Source organism: Schistocerca piceifrons, chromosome 6, assembly GCF_021461385.2.
Source record: "Schistocerca piceifrons isolate TAMUIC-IGC-003096 chromosome 6, iqSchPice1.1, whole genome shotgun sequence".
Taxonomy (NCBI): Eukaryota; Metazoa; Arthropoda; class Insecta; order Orthoptera; family Acrididae; genus Schistocerca; species Schistocerca piceifrons.
The window spans coordinates 161558364-161576452 of NC_060143.1; the positions used below are offsets into that span (position 1 = coordinate 161558364).

At 38.9% G+C, this 18089-nt stretch overlaps 1 protein-coding gene across 1 annotated transcript in view; it reads left to right on the forward strand.

Moving 5' to 3' along the window:
- Nucleotides 1-18089, forward strand: part of LOC124803208 (dynein beta chain, ciliary-like) — a 586091-nt gene that overhangs the window by 412323 nt on the left and 155679 nt on the right. Inside the window, exon 26 of the mRNA XM_047264389.1 lies at nt 16146-16865. Coding sequence (XP_047120345.1) covers nt 16146-16865 — 720 coding nt within the window. The remainder of the gene's footprint in view (nt 1-16145; nt 16866-18089) is intronic.

The window sequence follows — 18089 nt, forward strand, 5'->3', positions numbered from 1 at the left end:
GGTTAACCCTCAATCTAGTAAGAGTTAGCTTGATTGCATAAACTGTTGTGTTTCCAAGTGCACCACATGCTGTTAACAAGTTTTCCCACATGTACTGCTGGAAAGAGCTTTCTAATACATAGTTTGTTTTGTCTTTTTGTACTTATCCTCTTGTCTTTCAATTTAGCTAAATATATAACAACATAGCAACTCAAAATCCACTCTGTGGCTTAGCAATTTCTTACACTGACCCCTCCAGTTTTAATTTTGTTTCTTTACATCTACATATATGCTCCCCAAGCTGCTGTACAGTGCATGACTTAAAGTACTTCATACTTCCGTTGTATCTTTTGTATATGGAACTGATCTCACAACCCAGCACATCTGTAGGGTAATTCTCAGCCATTGATTTCTGCATGAATTTATAATATATGTCTATCTTGTTAACTATAGACATTCTATGTTTTTTACTCCATGTAAAATCTTGTTGCAGAAGTCCATGTTACAGTTTCATTATTGTTGATGTATATGCAGTAAATGTGTTCTTTCCAATCAGATACTGTCTGAAAATTACTTTGCTAACAGGTTGTGGATCCAAATCCCTTTCTCCCCACTCCCCCATTGACCCCACCACCATCCCTAATCCCCAGTGTGCTATTCTAAAAAACAAACCAAGAAAACAGTGGCTAGTGGAAATAAGTGGCAGCTTTCAGCAATTTGGACCAACATAATCACTAATACAGTGATTTCTCTAAATACCACTTAGTTGAAAAACAGATATAAAGAGGAAAATATAGTATGCGACAGTTTTCTATGCAAACTTACCTACAATACAAATAATTGTGGGATTACATCACTGGCAAAATAATGGATGTAACTCAAATGTGCACAACAGGATCCAAAATTATACTGTCTGTTCATCTGTCAATATTTGTTTATCTGCAAGATACCACTACAGCTAAAGAAGTGGCGGACAAGCTAAAGCAAGTCTGCAGAGACTCTGGCCTCTTCTTACAAATGAGGTTAATAAAGATGCTGCTGTCAACCAGACTTTTGACAAAGATAATAACTATGGCCTAAAAATTAAATGCTATGAACTTTGAAGTTAAAGAAAAATAGATCTAGTGTAGTTTCTCTAGTGTAGTCTCCTTCAGGGCTACTGGACAAACTGTAATTATGAGCTTAGAAAATTCAAACTTGTCATTGTGAGAGGCTCCATAAAAAATAAATTACTGGAAAAAATAAACAGTAACATCTGTAATAATTCATCAAGTAGCAATACTTCTCTGAAAGTTAACAGGAAAAATTGTATTGTTTTTACATTTAAAAAAGTTTCCAGGTGCTATAATTGCGACAGGAAGGGGCACCTGTCAATTGTCACATCGAGAGCAAAACTGATGGAACATCTTCAATCAAGACACCTTATACAAGTAATGGTCATTTACCTCAGTATGATAGATGCAGAGGGATTATGGGCAAAGTTTAACTGCTCGTAAATCGAGCTCTAGAGACATATGTGCCAAGTAACTGGGTTAAGGATGGAAAGGACCTCCATGGTTAATAATCAGATTCAGAAAATGCTGAGGGAATAGAGACTGTTGCACTCTTGGTTAAAAAAAGAGTGTGTGAATGTTCTCAGGCAAAAGTTAGTAGAAATTCATGTGTCTGTAAGAAGAGCTATATGTGAAACATACAACAACTTCCACCGTCATACCTCAGTGAATGATCTTGCCAAGAATCCAAGAAAATTCTGGTTATAGATATAGTAATTAAGGTGGTTGAAGGCTCTTCTATCTAGTCACTCATTGACCAGTCTGGGTTGGCAATACAACACACCAAAAGGAAAGCTGAAGTTTTAAATTTCACATTTAAGAAATCATTCACACAGAGAACCATACAGGCATACTGTCATTTGACTGTTGTACAGACTCCCCCACATAGAAGACAGGGAAATAAGCGTCTGTAGCACAGACAAGCAACTGAAAGTGTTGAAAACAAATAACTCATCAGGTCCAGATGGAATACTAATTCAGTTTTACACAGAGCTCTCTGCAGCATTGGCCCCTTTCTTAGCCAGTATTTGTCAGAAATCTCTCACCCAGTGAAAAGCCCCAAGCAAACGGAAAAAAGTGCAGGTGACTCCTGTGTGTAAGAAAGGTAAAAGAAATGAGAGAGAAGATAAATTTCAGAATGCATAACAGAGATGGTGTTATAGTGGCATTCAGGGTTTCTTTCTGTTCTGCAGTGAACCAGAATTCATGTCCCAGGATACAGCAGTGGAATGCTTTAAATTGAAGTCTGTTACTATGTATGTGTGTGGAGTGAAATTCTGATTGGAACACACAACTGAAACCGGAATGGAATATGGAACAGCATGTAACTAGCTGATTCATATGCTGTGGAACAAATGGTGCGTTAATTTGACTACTAGTCAGGGATCAATCGAATTTGTTACAGATAAGACAAACTGTCATCAGTATATTCCAAGAATAAACGATGGTTCACAGAAGATGCTGAATTGCATTGCCAAAGTCCACTTGGAAACCAGGCATGTGGGGCAGTGCTAGGTTACAATTATTCTACAGCAGTTGAACAATAAATTGTTCAGTGTGGTGGAGGGTGAGATCTTATGTCTGCAACTTCCTTCAAAACAATGCAGCTGGCTTCTCCATAATAATGGCCTGTGATCTATGCTTTTTAATTAAGTTTCCAAATTCCATAAACTTTGGATATAACTTTACCATACTAGACAACACTGAAAACTATGTAGTAGCAATGTCTCAACGTAGTGAAATAATGCAAATGTATGACAAAACCATTCAGTAGTGGAGACAGATTGTAAAATATAGATGAATAAGTAAAAGAGTTAAATGAAGTTAAAAAGGTCATACTGATTAATTTTGGGATAATGGGGAGTATTTAACTTACAAATGTAAAAGTAGTGACACATTAGTAGCACAGGCACCTGCTAGTCATGTGGAAGCAAGGTACAGCCGTATTTCAGCTCTGTGGCTGGTGGTGTTTTATGAAGTCCACATGTCTGTAACACACTGCCTATTGTCCATAGCAACAATCCAATGGGGAAGAAGTTCTGAACACACAGTAGTAATATCAAACTAATATTCCTAAACACCTATCAAATCCAGAGGCAACTTCACAAGAATGGCAGAAATGCAGCACTGAAGCAAAATATTCTAGGTAATCAGGGCCTGATTGAGGCAAAGACACATCATCATCATCAATATGGCTAAACAGTAAATTGACTAAGAAACTATTAACTCTACCTCCCGCGTAAGACTTACAATACAATTAGTTCTTGATCTCGAACCCTAGTCCATGCTGAACGGTTCTTTCTGAGTTTTGCAGGAACACTACAGGACATGGTATATTGCTACCTTAATATTCAATGAAATAATCAAAATTAACTACAATCTTCCAATCTAGGAGCTGTAATTTGGCATTGATGGACAACGTGAAGCACAAAATCTGAAATGGTCCCTACTAGGGGGACATAAATTTCTTAGTTCTGCCCAGTTTAATGGCAGTTTGTCATAACATTACATAATGTCCTACTTAGTGCAGCTGGCTTCTCCATAATAATGGCCTTTGATCTATGCTTTTTAATTAAGTTTCCAAATTCCATAAGCTTTGGATATAACTTTATCATACTAGACAACACTGACTATTTGACTATGGAGCAATTGCATCCATGTTGTTGCTGCACTGTTGTACTGAACTCTCCTCCAAATGAACTTTAATCTCTTAGTCAGGTGCTCCACTTTGCTGGAGTGTATTCCAGGTGGCAACTTCTCTATCTCAAAAAGGGTTCTCATTTGCAGCCACAAACAACCTCAAAGGAACTCAGCCCTATTGCTACATGTATCCGGAATTGTATTATGAAATTAAAAATGGCAGTAGTACATCCCAGTCTGATTGTGAGCTGTTCATGCAATAAGACAACATTTTGACAACTGTTTTATGAATGTGTTCAAACCTGACATTTTTCTTAGGGTGAAATGGCGCAATTCCCCTCTTCATTAATTTAGGTTGTCAACATACCTATACCATAAGGTTGGACATAAGGTCCTACCGCCTCAAGCAAAGTACGAAGAGCTGTATTTGGTCTTCATCCTTGCACTCTCTTAGCAAATGGAAGACAATTTTGAAATTATTCGTCAACATCTTTCTTTCGTTGTGACCAGATTCCCATGCCTGTTTTTAATTCCTCAGTAAGAACATTGTCTACTTGCATGATCTTAATTTTCAATCAGTGCATTTGCATTTTGGTTTAACTTCCTAGACTTGTGTTTGACTGTGTAGTCATATTCACTAAGTTTTAAGGTCCATCTAACAGGCATGCTGCTGTGATCATTTAAACATAAAAGCAATTGTAAATCTGCATGATATGTAACTCCTGTGAATTGCTATCCATGTAGGTAACACCAAAAGAAATAAGTGCCAAAAACAAGTGCCAGAAGTTCCTTTCCTAGGGTGTTGTAGTTTTGTTCAACTTGGTTCAGTTGACTTTATACATAACCAATTTGTTTTTCTTTACCATCTTGTATTTTACAGCTATGTTGCTATCATCACATGACAAGATTAAAGGCAGCACAAAATTCGTATAAGTCAGGTGGGTGAACTTGTAAGAATTTCTTTCAATCTGAATATGATATTCTCACAGTCCACTGCACAGACAAAAGGAGTCCCCTTCTATAGTAATTTTGTGAGCAGTTCTGTGGTGGCTACATGGTTTTCCACAAGTAATTTGTTAATCTGAGAAATTATTGCAATTCTTTAATGCACCTCGGTGCAACAAAATTGTCCACTGTGTCCATTAACCATGGATCTGGTCCTACACCATCTGCCAAAATGAAGTTGACTTGATAGTGCACTTGTGAGTGCAGCAAAGTGCACTTTTCTAATTTCAAATTTAGATTAGTATTACTAATCCAAGTTACAAGATTTCCCAGTCATTCTGCATGTTCTATCATCATACTTGCAATGACAATTATGTCATCCAGTGTTTTGGAGGCTAAAGGGCCACCTTACGTATTTGTAATGCTCAGAGGGCACAACAAAAACAGTCTTTTTGTGATCTGTTGTATGGGAATTTGATAGTAGCCAGGGCTCATATCTAAGGCAGTGAAGAATTTGAATTTGCAAAGGTGATCCAAAGTGTCATCAATCCTTGGAAGGAGATAAGTATCTGGTTTCATGATCTTATTGACCGCTCTCATATCTCCACAAATACAGCAAGCCTTTTCCCCACTACTGGTTTTATTTCTTCCTACTACAAGCTGCAAGTGATATGGTAAGCGATAAGGTTTATGGGATATAGTCCTAGCATCACCTGAAGAAATCTCATGGTACATTGAGAAGGTTGCTGCAAGTTGTTTATGTCCTTCAAACAAACTTGCAAATTTGACTAGATTGGGGCACAATACATCCTGATCTGCATAACATAGGTGTTAAAGTTTCTTTTCAAGTTCCCCTGCTATAGTTGATACAACTGAAGTAGAATTTATGTAACTTGTTCTTTCAGGATGTTTCTTTCCTTGGGATGCTGTTATCTCATCAGTATTTACTTCATACACTTTGGCACATATGGTACTCCAGTGAATTTTAACAACTCTGCTTCCAAAATTATGTACATTGGTAAAAATGTACCCTCTCCTGCTGTACTCATGCAAGATTACTGCACTTCACATTCATCTGTTTACCATCTAAAATTTCATTTCTTATTAATGGGTCACTAAGAAAATATATTGCACTATGAATAAATATAGACATGGACTGGGCAAAATTTTTAAAATTTTGCGCAGCTGTGGCTGGAAGGTATAAGTTAAGGGACTGATACACACATTGGGTTGCAGGCATTGCAGCATAGTTATTAAGCAAACAATGCTCCAAGTCAGGGTTACGATGGCTTGAATGCCAGGAAGCATGGCCTGGCAGGCACTATGAACAAAGTTAGAGACACGTGTGGAGTACTCAAGGGCAATACAGGGCACTGACGTGCTTTGAAAAACACATATGTTACATGTGAAATTTAAAATTTTCCCAGCAAACTAAATATTCAAAAAGATTTTGGGCTTGCAGCCAGTCGTCGTTAGCTTCTATCCTCGATATTTCAACTGGACAACTGCCAGCCATCCTCAGGTGAGCCGTATATAGCATTCAGCGTGCAGTAAGTATTCCGCACATGCGTCAAAATCATATTGACAGACAAACCACACCACCCACCAGCAGCACCCTCGCTGGTGGAACTGCAGAACTCAGGTGTCTTCAGCGTTGTCAATTGCCATGGCCATCGGAGTAGTCTGACGTCTTCTTCTGGAGCAGATCTTAGAGATGATGGGGTTCCATGCATTATCTAGCTGGTAGCCATTGTCATGGTTGATAATATTGTCTGTCATGCGAATTTCCACTGATTATTTTATGACGGAGTCCCAAAAGGATGTTGCTGTGGCCAAAATTGTTGTCTTGTCATACTCCATTGAGTGTCCAGTGGAAATGCAATGCTCAGCAATTGCAGACTTGCTAGGCTGCAAAAGGCAAGTACAGCGTTGATGTTCAGTGCAACGTTCTTCTACTGTTCGCAATGTTTGTCCTAAATATGACATGCCACACTGACAAGGTATTTTATAAATTCCCGGCTTCCGCAATACCAGATCGTCTTTCACTGATCCCAGCAGGTCAGAAATCTTCGATGGTGGACGGAAAATCGCTTTCACTTCAAAACCGTGGAGGATTTTTGCACTTTTGAAGGAAATATTGCCAACAAAGGGAAGAAAAGCTAAAGATTTAGTAAGCGTGCTCTCTTCTTTCTCCACTCCCTGTTTCTTTGGCTTAATTGCAAGTGCCTTGCTAATTTGCTGGGTAGAATATCCATTCTCTCTTAAAACCCTCTTCAGATGGGCAAGCTCTTCAGGCAAACTATCTGCATCCGACACTACATGAGCTCTGTGTACAAGTGTTTTAAGTACACTCATTGTTTGCGATGGGTGATGGCAGCTGGACGAATTTAAATACAAATCAGTATGTGTGGGCTTTCGATAAACTGAAAGCCACAGAGAGCCATCACTCTTCCGTCTAACTAGCACATCCAAGAAAGGGAGGCAACCATTTTTCTCTAATTCCATGGTAAACCGAATGTTCTCATGAATTGAGTTGAGGTGATCTAAAAACTCCATTAATTTTTCTTCTCCATGAGGCCACACTACGAAAGCGTCATCCATGTACCTCCAAAAAACAGTTGGTTTGAGGGCTGCTGAATCAAGTGCTCTCTCCTCAAAATCCTCCATAAAAAGGTTGGCCACCAAGGGAGACAAAGGGCTACCCATGGTGATGCTGTCAATCTGTCCAAAATATTCTTGGTTGAACATAAAATATGATGAGGAGAGAGCATGGCGAAACAAAGCAGTGATCCCCACCTGAAACTTATTGCCAATCAGTGCCAAGGAGTCTGCAAGAGGTACCTTTGTAAAAGGAGACACCACGTCAAAACTAACTAAAAGATCAGAAGTACTTACGCGGGGAGCCCAGAGGCTCAAAGTAAGCCGTCATATCACCATTCTGTCCGTATCTGGAACTGGACATTCCTGCCTAGTTTGCCCATGAAGGTGGCTGTGAGCAAACCCATTGCAATGTCATTTACAGGGCAGTATGGAACCGGCACTGGGAACCCTGGAAATAGGGAAGTGATGGTAGCTGTGGGCGCAGTGCTATTTTGCAGTGTTGCATTTACTAATGCTTTACTAAGGCACCTTTTCAGATCTTCATTCTCCAAAAGGAGTTGACCAAGCCTTGCTTGCATGTCAGGATCCATCTCCAGCTGTCCCTGTGACATGGTGGGCATCACTTTAAACTACATAGATCAAATCAAACAAAAAGTCTTCAATGGTAGCTTTTCGGCAGCATTTGATCCCAGCAGCATCTTCTCCCTCAAAGCAAAGCTTGTGACTTAAGTTTGTTGATCAAGAATGGCATGGCAGCAGCAAGCAGCAACACAGTGGCTGGACCCCATATCAGGACAACACTGGGTCATCATACGCACAATGTGACCTTGTATGAAGGCGGCAGAGGTGCAAGGCAAGATCGATTGGCCTCACACAACTGCAGAGGTGATGGCAGCTCTGGGTAGACAGGGCAGGCAGGGCTGGATGGCCCTGATAATGGTTTTGTGCATCCACTTCTGGCTTAGTAATTAGTGAGTGGCACCTCAAAACTGGAATTTGGCATCCTGTTTCTGATGCCATTTCTACACCCTCTTAGAGGTATAGTCAAGATTGGAAAGTAGTCTGTGTTTGTAATTAATAGATAGTGCTCAGATTTAGATAAAGAAAATGTTTACACAGGAGAATCACATAAACATAGTATTGTTGGACCATCACACAGACTCCCATATGGAGTACATAGTAATAGGCATCCCTGGCATAGAGAAGCAACTGAAAAAGTTGCAAACAAATGAGCCACCAGGTCTGGATGGAATACAAATTCAGATTTCCAAAGAGTGCTCCATGTCATTTGCTCCTTACTTAGCTGGAAATTATCATGAATCTCTCCACCAGTGCAAAGTCCCAAGAAATTGGGAAAAGGGCACAGATACCTCTTATATGTAAGAAGGGTAAAAGAACTGACCCACAGAATTACAGTCTAACATCCGTAAATCGGTTTGTAGTAGAATTTTTGAACATATTATCTGTTCAAATATGATAAAGCTCCTTGATATGGAAAAGCTCCTGTCCGTAAGAAACACAGTTTTAGACAGCATCACTCACACAAAAACTCAGCTTGCCCTACTCTTTTTTCACATAATATCCTGAGAATTATGGATAAAGGTCAAGAGGTGGATTCCATATGCTAGATTTATGATAAGTATTTGACATGGTGCCCTGCTGCAGATTGTTAACAAAGGTGTGAGTGTATGGAATAGATTCCCAGATATGTGAATGACTTAAAGACTTCTTAAGTAATAGGTCCCGGTGCATTGTCCTCAATGACAAGTATTAGTCAGAGGTATCAAGAACACAAAGCTATTGTTTCCCAAAGCAGAGAACTGGCACATAATAGGTTATTGTGATGCAGACTGATGTCAACCAGTTGATTGCTGTCACATCAGCTGATAGGTGATGGATGAAAAAGTGAAACATGGACGATAAATAGTTTGAACAAGAAGAGAATAGAAGCTTTCGAAATGTGGTGCTACACAAAAATGCTGAAGATTAGATGGGTAGATCACGTAACTAATGAGGAGGTATTGAATAGGATTGGGGAGAAGAGAAGTTTGTGGCACAACTTGACTAGAAGAAGGGACCGGTTGGTAGGACATGTCCTGAGGCATCAAGGGATTACAAATTTAGCATTGGAGGGCAGCGTGGGGGGGGGGGGGGGGGGGAGGGTAAAAATCGTAGAGGGAGACCAAGAGATGAATACACTAAGCAGATTCAGAAGGATGTAAGTTGCAGTAGGTACTGGGAGATGAAGGAGCTTGCACAGGATAGATTAGCATGGAGAGCTGCATCAAACCAGTCTCTCAGGACTGAAGACCACAACAACAACAACTAGATTCTACCTGACAAAGTCAGTCAAGATACATAGTAAATGTGATGTATCTTATGTTAATGCTCAGGTACAAAAATTAGGACTGTTTCTACAACCGTATCCATACAGCTTATGATGGAGAGAGACATAATGTAGATAGCACTTATGATGATGGAGAACACATAGGACACTTGGCAGACTCATGTCACTTTCATTAGAACATTAATTTCATCCTCTTTATTGGTCACTTGTTTGGTACTGTTGCATTTTCTAGGTATTAAACTTCCATTTTCACATAGTTGATTGAAGAGATTCACAAATAATTGTTGAGATGGTTGACATCTAGAAGGATATTGCTACATGTGCAGAGCACAACAATGAACATTCTTCCCATATTCTTCATACGCCATTAACATGTTGGCTTTTTAAGCATTGGTATATATCACCTTCCACCACATCCTACTTCTTGAACTATCACAAAGTGACTGTCAAAGAAGTGTAATGTAAAGGAATCATACATATGACCATCATAGCCTCATAACAGAGGGGCTGAATGGAGCAAACAGCAGTCTAGTAGGAACATCAGTACAGTTTTTGCTTTCTTTGCATTTCTTCAGTGAAGACTCACTTGCTCAGTATGAGCCAGAAACATTGTAGGCCGACTAACTGTAGAAGCCAAAAATTACCTGTATGGTAAATATTTTCTCTGTAGATTCTGGTCTTAATCCATGCATGTCAATCTCCATTTTATGATGACCACTGCCAAGCTGTAACCTTCTCTGTCTGCAGTGCCTACTCTGGCTGCTCTTTGCCATTAAGTAGTCACTGAAAACTTCATTACCTAACTAAAAGTACCTCTGAATCTGAGAAAATTTCAGAATATTCCTTAATGCAACACCTATTTTCTTTGATAAACAGATATGATCGTGCCTTCTGTTTCAGGTAACACACTAAACCTATTATTCTTGGCAGTTAGAATATCTTTGTATTACATTATTCTCATTTCACTAAGTTGGTTCACCCTTCAACACAGTTCATATTTCATATTTTTTAAAATTCGGTTTGAAGGGCACAAATATATTCAGAAATTCTAGTGTTCTTCAGCACTGTCTGTTGATAAATTGGGAAATGTTATTTCTGATCGCTTCTTAACTTGTATTATGACTATCTGCTGCACCCTACTTTCTTGTTCAACCAAATATTATTTTGCCTTCTGTTACAGATAATACACTAAACTTATTTATGACAGTTTGAATGTCTTTGTCTTACATTATTTCCATTCCACAAAATAAGTCCTCCTTTTAACACAGTTAGCTCATGTTTCATAATTGCACAAATCTACTAATAAATTCCAGTGCTTTCCAACATAGTCTGCTGATCAGTGGGAGAAAGTCCTTTATTCCCTTTTTACTTTGCCATTGCAGTTGTCCCAATGAAATGCCAAACTGCAAAATTCACATACTGTCCCCAAATTGATAAATCTGATGGCAACATCTTACCTTGTGAAACAAAATACAAAAGTTACAGTGGTGGAGCACATGAGACTACATTGCACATATTTTGAAATGGTAGATGACATGAAACTCCTTGGGAGACAAGACACATTACTAATGTCTTTTATGTGCAGAATTAAGTCTTCATACACATTCATTGCCCCAGAAAATTAACCATTTACAATAATTTTCTGTGATTACTGCCATTTTAGTGTATAATTATTGAGAGTTGATGTGTGGTTATATCATACACAGTGTTTGTTATAGTGGTGACTACTTCATCCTGTAAGCTGATTTATTTATTTTTAAGGTATATTTTTTCATTTTTTGTCTAATGTTATTACAAGACTAATCAAACAATGGAATGTAACAATACCAGAGTAGGAAAGTTACTACTCACTGCTGAGCCGCAATAGGCACAACAAAAAGATTCACACAATTAAAGCTTTCAGCCATTAAGGCCTTTGTCAGCAGCACACACACACACACACACACACACACACACACACACACATATAAACGCAACTTGCACACACATATGCAGTCTCAGAGAGCTGAGACCACACTGCGAACAGCAGCACCAGTGCATGATGAGAGTGGCGACTGGGTTGGGGTAAGGAGGCGGCTGGGGCGGGGAGGGGGAGGGATAGTATGGTGGGAGTGGCGGACAGTCAAGCGTTGCAGTTTAGACGGAGGACAGGAGAGAAGTTACGGAGGGGGTAGGGGGTAAGTAGCGGAAAGGAGACAAATAAAAATAAAAATAAAAGAAATTAAAAGACTGTGTGTGGCGGTGAAATGACTGCTGTGTAGTGCTGGAATAGTAAAAGGGAGGGGGCTGGTTGGGTGAGGACAGTGACTAACTGACTCTCCTGCCCTCTGTCCAAACTGCAACACTTGATTGTCCGCCACTCCCACCATACTATCCCTCCCCCTCCCCGCCCCAGCCTCCTCCTTACCCCCACCCAGTCACCTCTCCCATCATGCACTGGTGCTGCTGTTCGCAGTATGGTCTCAGCTCTCTGAGACTGCATACGTGTGTGCAAGTTGCGTTTATATGTGTGTGTGTGTGTGTGTGTGTGTGTGTGTGTGTGTGTGTGTGTGTGTGTGTGTGTGTAGCTGACAAAGGCCTTAATGGCTGAAAGCTTCTGTGTGTGTGTGTGTGTGTGTGTGTATAGCTGACAAAGGCCTTAATGGCTGAAAGCTTTAATTGTGTGAATCTTTTTGTTGTGCCTATTGCGGCTCAGCATCTCCTCTATATGGTGAGTAGCAACTTTCCTTCTCTGGTACTGTTATTACAAGACTGTAGCATATTTAGTAATTGTACATGTTAATGAAGCTTATTTTCCTTATAGGTTGCAGCACTTACCTTAGATTTTAGATTTTACAGAACTTATGAAGCTAAAAGGAGTGTGTGATTGAACAGAATTTACTGTAATATTATCTCAGTAGGTGGGACTATACCAGGCACGGCCTACATCTCAACAGGAAAGGGAAGGGGAAACTGGCTGGGGTAATAGCAGGAAATTTAAGGGGGGGAGGCACTGCCATGAATGGTAAAATACCAGTGGTTACAGGTGTTGGAGCAGCACCTTTTTTAGGATAGGTAAGACAGAAAGATGTCGTTCTACGAGAGGTCAGGATTGAAACAAATCTTCAGTTTAGGAAAGAAATTAAACAGCACAATTCTAGCACATTGGATCACCAATCACAGCTATCAATTATAAATTTTCACCAATCACCAGAAATTTTATCTCCACCAAGTTGTATCTCAGTCCTAGGTAATTCCATTGATGAATTAAAGTCACCCAACCCAGTTGACATAATCTGCCTCTCTGAACACCATGTGACCACTGGTATAGGAACTAGGCCTAAGCACAATGAGAAACTCAGACAGGAGAGTACTGCAAATGTTAGAATAAGGAAAGGTTCTCATAAAAGTATAATTAAAAATAATGTAAGTATATTTCATCAAAATATTGGGAGTTTAAAGAATAAAGTAGATGAGCTTCTGGTTTGTTTAGAAGATTTAGAAGCTGAGAATGAAATAGATGTACTATGCCTGTCTGAGCATCACATTGTTACTGATATGGATAAGGTAAATGTAAGTGGTTATAAGCTCTCTGCACATGTAATGAGAGAAAATATGGAGAAAGGAGGAGTTGCCATATATGTCAAAAGTTATCATTGTGCAAAAAGTATAGAAACAAAAAAGTTTTGTGTAGAGAAATATATAGAAGCATGTGCCTGTGAGCTTAAATTAAATAAAGGCACATTTATAATTGTAACTGTATATAGGTCCCCATCAGGAAATTTTCATCTATTTCTGAAAAATTTGGACTCCTTGTTGTGCTATCTGTCAGACAGGGGGAAGCAAATTATTATTTGTGGGGACTTCAATGTAGATTCTCTGAAAGAGGGTAATAGGAAAAATGACCTTGAAGTATTACTCGGTTCTTTCAATTTGACACCCGTTATTGATTTTCCTACTCTGCAGACATTTATTTAAGGATCTAGGGATATTCACAGTAGCTTCTCAGTATATATACTCTCTTATGAAATTTGTTATTAACAACCAAACCCAATTCAAAAGTAATAGCAGTGTGCACAACTACAATACTAGGAGAAAGGACGATCTTCACTATTCAAGATTAAATCTAACTTTGGCACAGAAAGGGGTGAATTATACTGGCACTAAAGTCTTTGGTCACTTACCAAATAGTATCAAAAGTCTGACAGATAACCAACAAGTATTTAAGAAGAAATTAAAAGAATTTCTGAATGACAACTCCTTCTACTCCATAGAGGAATTTTTAGATATAAATTAAGGAAAAAAAAATAAAAAAAATAAGAAATAAAAATAAAAAAACACAAAAAAAAATAAAGTTGTTATATTAACTTAAGTATGTTGTTAAATTAACCTAATTATGTCATGTATTGGAAAATTCGACTCGTTCCACATCATTACGAAATATCGTATTCATGATCCATGGAACTAGTATTAATCTAATCTAATCTAATCTAATCTAATCTGAATGGTTCTAATTTTCAAAATTTCTTGACTGCCAGCATTGGCATCTTGTTCATATATGGCAACAGACATCTGCCTGCTTTTTTTGGCATCAAACAAATTTATGCAGTCATAAATTTTACTGCCTTTTAAAACCGTATTTTTTATTATGATATCAGAGCTGTGTGGCTTTTTAATGGCAGAGCTGTATCTCAACATTGATTACTGAACTGAAATATACATCATGTCATCAGATGTATGTAGACTTAAATTTAGATTGTGGTATGGGTATTTATTAATATATGCTGAGAATAGTGAAAATCAGAACATCCAGAAGGAATTAAAGAAATTAATCCAATTTAGAGGATATTTAGAACAGAACAGTGGCAATGTGATTACATAGAGATTGTCTATACGAAGACCCACCAGTTCTCTCTTATTCTGTAGCCAGAAAAGTCAGTATTGTGCCAGTCTCAGTCACTGAAGAGCCAGTCTCAGTCACTGAAGAGCTATCTGAAGAAATGATAGCAAGGGTGCTTACACTTTATCAACGTTGGAAAGTATTATATCAGCATCAACAATGAGGTCATTAAAGATAGAGCACCAGTTCAGAATGTTTCAAGGATGAGGAAGGAAATCAGTGGTGCCCTTTCAAAGGAATTGTGTCAAAATTTTCCTGTATCAATTTAGGGAAAGCATGGAAAACCTAAATCTGGATGGCCAGTTGCAAATAATAACCATCATCCTCTGAAGAGCATGTCCATTGTGCTAACTACTGTGCCACCACGCTCAGTACATGTGAATTCTGGTAGGAGAGAATGACTGGTCTCTATGAAATGAGTTTGTCATACTGTGATGTTTTAGCTAACAGAGTTCATTCTGTTACAGCAGCAATGCGTATTGGGAAACAATCAGTATATGAATATTGTACATGGTGAGAAGTGGTTACTTGATCGTGAAATGTAATCACACACAGGGCAACAACCACACTTTCAGAAGGCCCTAATGAATGAACTTATAATTTTGTCTATGTTGTTGAATAGCACTCAAGCACTACAACAGCTGGGAATCCGCTCGCATTGGCAGTTTTGGCATCATATTCCTTTCTAAGTGTGTTGGCAAAACATTGTGTTTTTGGACAAGTTCTGCTTCGGTCTGTTTTGCATTGTTGTCTATATATGTGGGAAGACACTGCCATGATGAACACAGTATGGCAGTTTACATAAATTGAAGCTGGAGTGGGGAGAAAGGAAAGGAAAGGGAAGCAACTATTGATATCAGCTGCATCGAGACTTTGTAGAATCAGTGGTGGGGAGTGAAAATGTGTGTCAGATCAGGATTCAAACCAGGATCTCCTGCTTACTAGGCACTCGAATTAAACACTGTACCTTCCAGACACAGTGTTTATCACAATGATGTGGACTATCTCAGGATTCCTCTCGGCCGACTCACATTCCCACCTAGTCCTAGTCCATGCCCTTGATGCTCACATTACTTTGAGATTCCCACAGGACATTAAACATAATTGTGCTGAAGCTGGTGGATTCATTTCCCATTGAGGCAAATCAATTACGTAAATGCGTGAGGTCAGATACCAAGCATTTGTGCAATGTGGCAGCTTGCATTGTTGAGTGACATAGTGGACAAATGCCAAGTGTGATGGTTTTAGAGCCTGAAATAATAGTTCTTCTGGCATATTTACATACTGTATTTCACAAGTTACTGGTAGCCACATCTGGCAGCTTTTTTTGAAGAACAATGCATTCCTTTGCTTCCTATGCCTTCTCTCTCTCTCTCTCTCTCTCTCTCTCTCTCTCTCTCTCTCTCTCTCTCTCTCTGTCTCTCTCTCTCTCTCTCTCTCTGTCTCTCTCTCTCTCTCTCTTTCTCTCTATATTCCATTCCATGGTGTTTACAAGTGATCAAATGATGACTGTAGTACATGTGTTTCATGCCCTATTGAATATACACAAGTCAGAGATCATATCCAATTCAGCTATGCTTGCCATTTGTGTAATGTGGTACTTGTAAACATATATATGCTGTTTGTCCTTGTAATTAGATGTTAGTTAATTTGTAAATATATTACAGGCATTATAATCCTAAGACAATGGTTTTCCTTGCAGTCATTACTTGTGGATACAAATGAGACATCACGCCTTCGGTTTTTCATGGATCTTCTAATGGAGAAAGGTCTTCCAGTGATGCTTGTTGGAACTGCTGGGTCCGGAAAGAGTGTTATTGTGGCAGAAAAGCTGAGTGCATTGCCGGAAGATTACATTGTTACAAATGTACCATTCAACTTTTATACCACATCTGAAATGCTGCAAGCTGTGTTGGAGAAACCACTTGAGAAGAAAGCTGGACGCAATTATGGGCCTCCAGGCAGCAAACTCATGGTGTATTTTGTAGATGATATGAATATGCCTGAAGTGGATACCTATGGCACTGTGCAACCTCACACATTGATTCGTCAGTACTTTGACTATAGACACTGGTATGATCGGATCAAGCTTTCTCTGAAGGACATTCACAACTGCCAGTTTGTTTCCTGCATGAACCCAACAGCAGGCAGTTTCACTATCAATCCACGGCTTCAGCGCCACTTCAGTGTTTTTGCTGTGAGCACTCCCTCACCCGAGTCCCTATTTCATATTTATCATTCTATTCTTAGCCAACATTTGGCTAATCCTATACTGAAATTTAATCCAGCCATTCTGAAGATAACTCAAGAGTTGGTGAATGCTGCTCTTTTTCTCCATGGCAAGATGGGAGCCATGTTTCTGCCAACAGCTGTGAAATTCCATTATGTTTTCAACTTGCGGGATCTGTCAAATATATTCCAGGTATGTCTATAATTTTTCAATAGACTGCAATTCGATATAGATAAAAATATGTAAACTTTTCAATTAGAAACAAATATAAGCACAGACAGACAATCATAAAATCTGTAGCATTTTGACTCAGAAGTTTGGTTGGAAGAAAGAGGAAAAGTATGGAGGATATAAGAGCAATCAGACATTAATTATGGCTCTTGTCTAACATAAAAAATACACCAGTAGAGTTTGACAGATTAACAGTAGATAAGATTTGAAGGCAAGAAAAGTATTGCTTGAAATATGCTGAAGTTTGGCCAATTCATAAAAAGGCCAAACAAGATGAAATGGGAAACTATAGGCCTTTCTCATAGCTACCAATTTTTTAAAAAAATATTTGAGAGATCTGAATGTGATGGGATAGAAAATTATAATTCACCCCACAACACTGTTTCACACAATCATTATGGTTTTAGGAAAAGCTGCAGCACAATCCATGCAATAAATGAATTGGTCACAAAAGTTAGAAGTTGTTTTGGTAACAACCAATGCAAAAAATGAATTTGTCACAAAATTAGAAGTTGTTTCAGTAACAGAATGTGTTATCAGACATCTTTTGTGACATTACCAGAACTGTCAGTGCTGTAAACTACGGCCGGTGTCTTCAATAACTGATAAGCTATGGTTTTCAAGAGAAATCTCTTAGTTGGATGTCATCATACTTGAAAAACAGGAGACAAAGAGTACTTTTTAATAACAGTGGTAATAAATTCCTTTCTGGCAGGAAATGCATACTGTCAGGTGTTCCACGAGTTTCAGTATTAAGACCACTACTATTTTTGTATTATATGTGACATTCAAATGAAACCCAGTCACTAGTATAAAATAATAGTAACCATTTTATTAGCACAAAAATGTAGCTATACACAGTACACATACTCAAAAAGTCACCAAAACTGTTGGCACATCGATCCCATTGCAACACCAGCCAGTTGATTCCATCCTTGAAGAAGCTAGTAGGCTGCTGTCGGAATCAGGCCTGGACCCAGTCACACACTTTGTCATCCGTTGCAAATCAATGTCTGCAAATAGCTTGGTTTTGGGGTCCAAACACATGAAAGTCACAGGGTGAAAGGTTGGGACTGTATAGTGGATGTTCCAGCATTTCCCACCGAAACTGCTGCAATGTCGTCTTCACTGCACTGGCTGTGTGTGGGCTGGCTACCAGTGACTCACACCCCTGAAAGAATCATT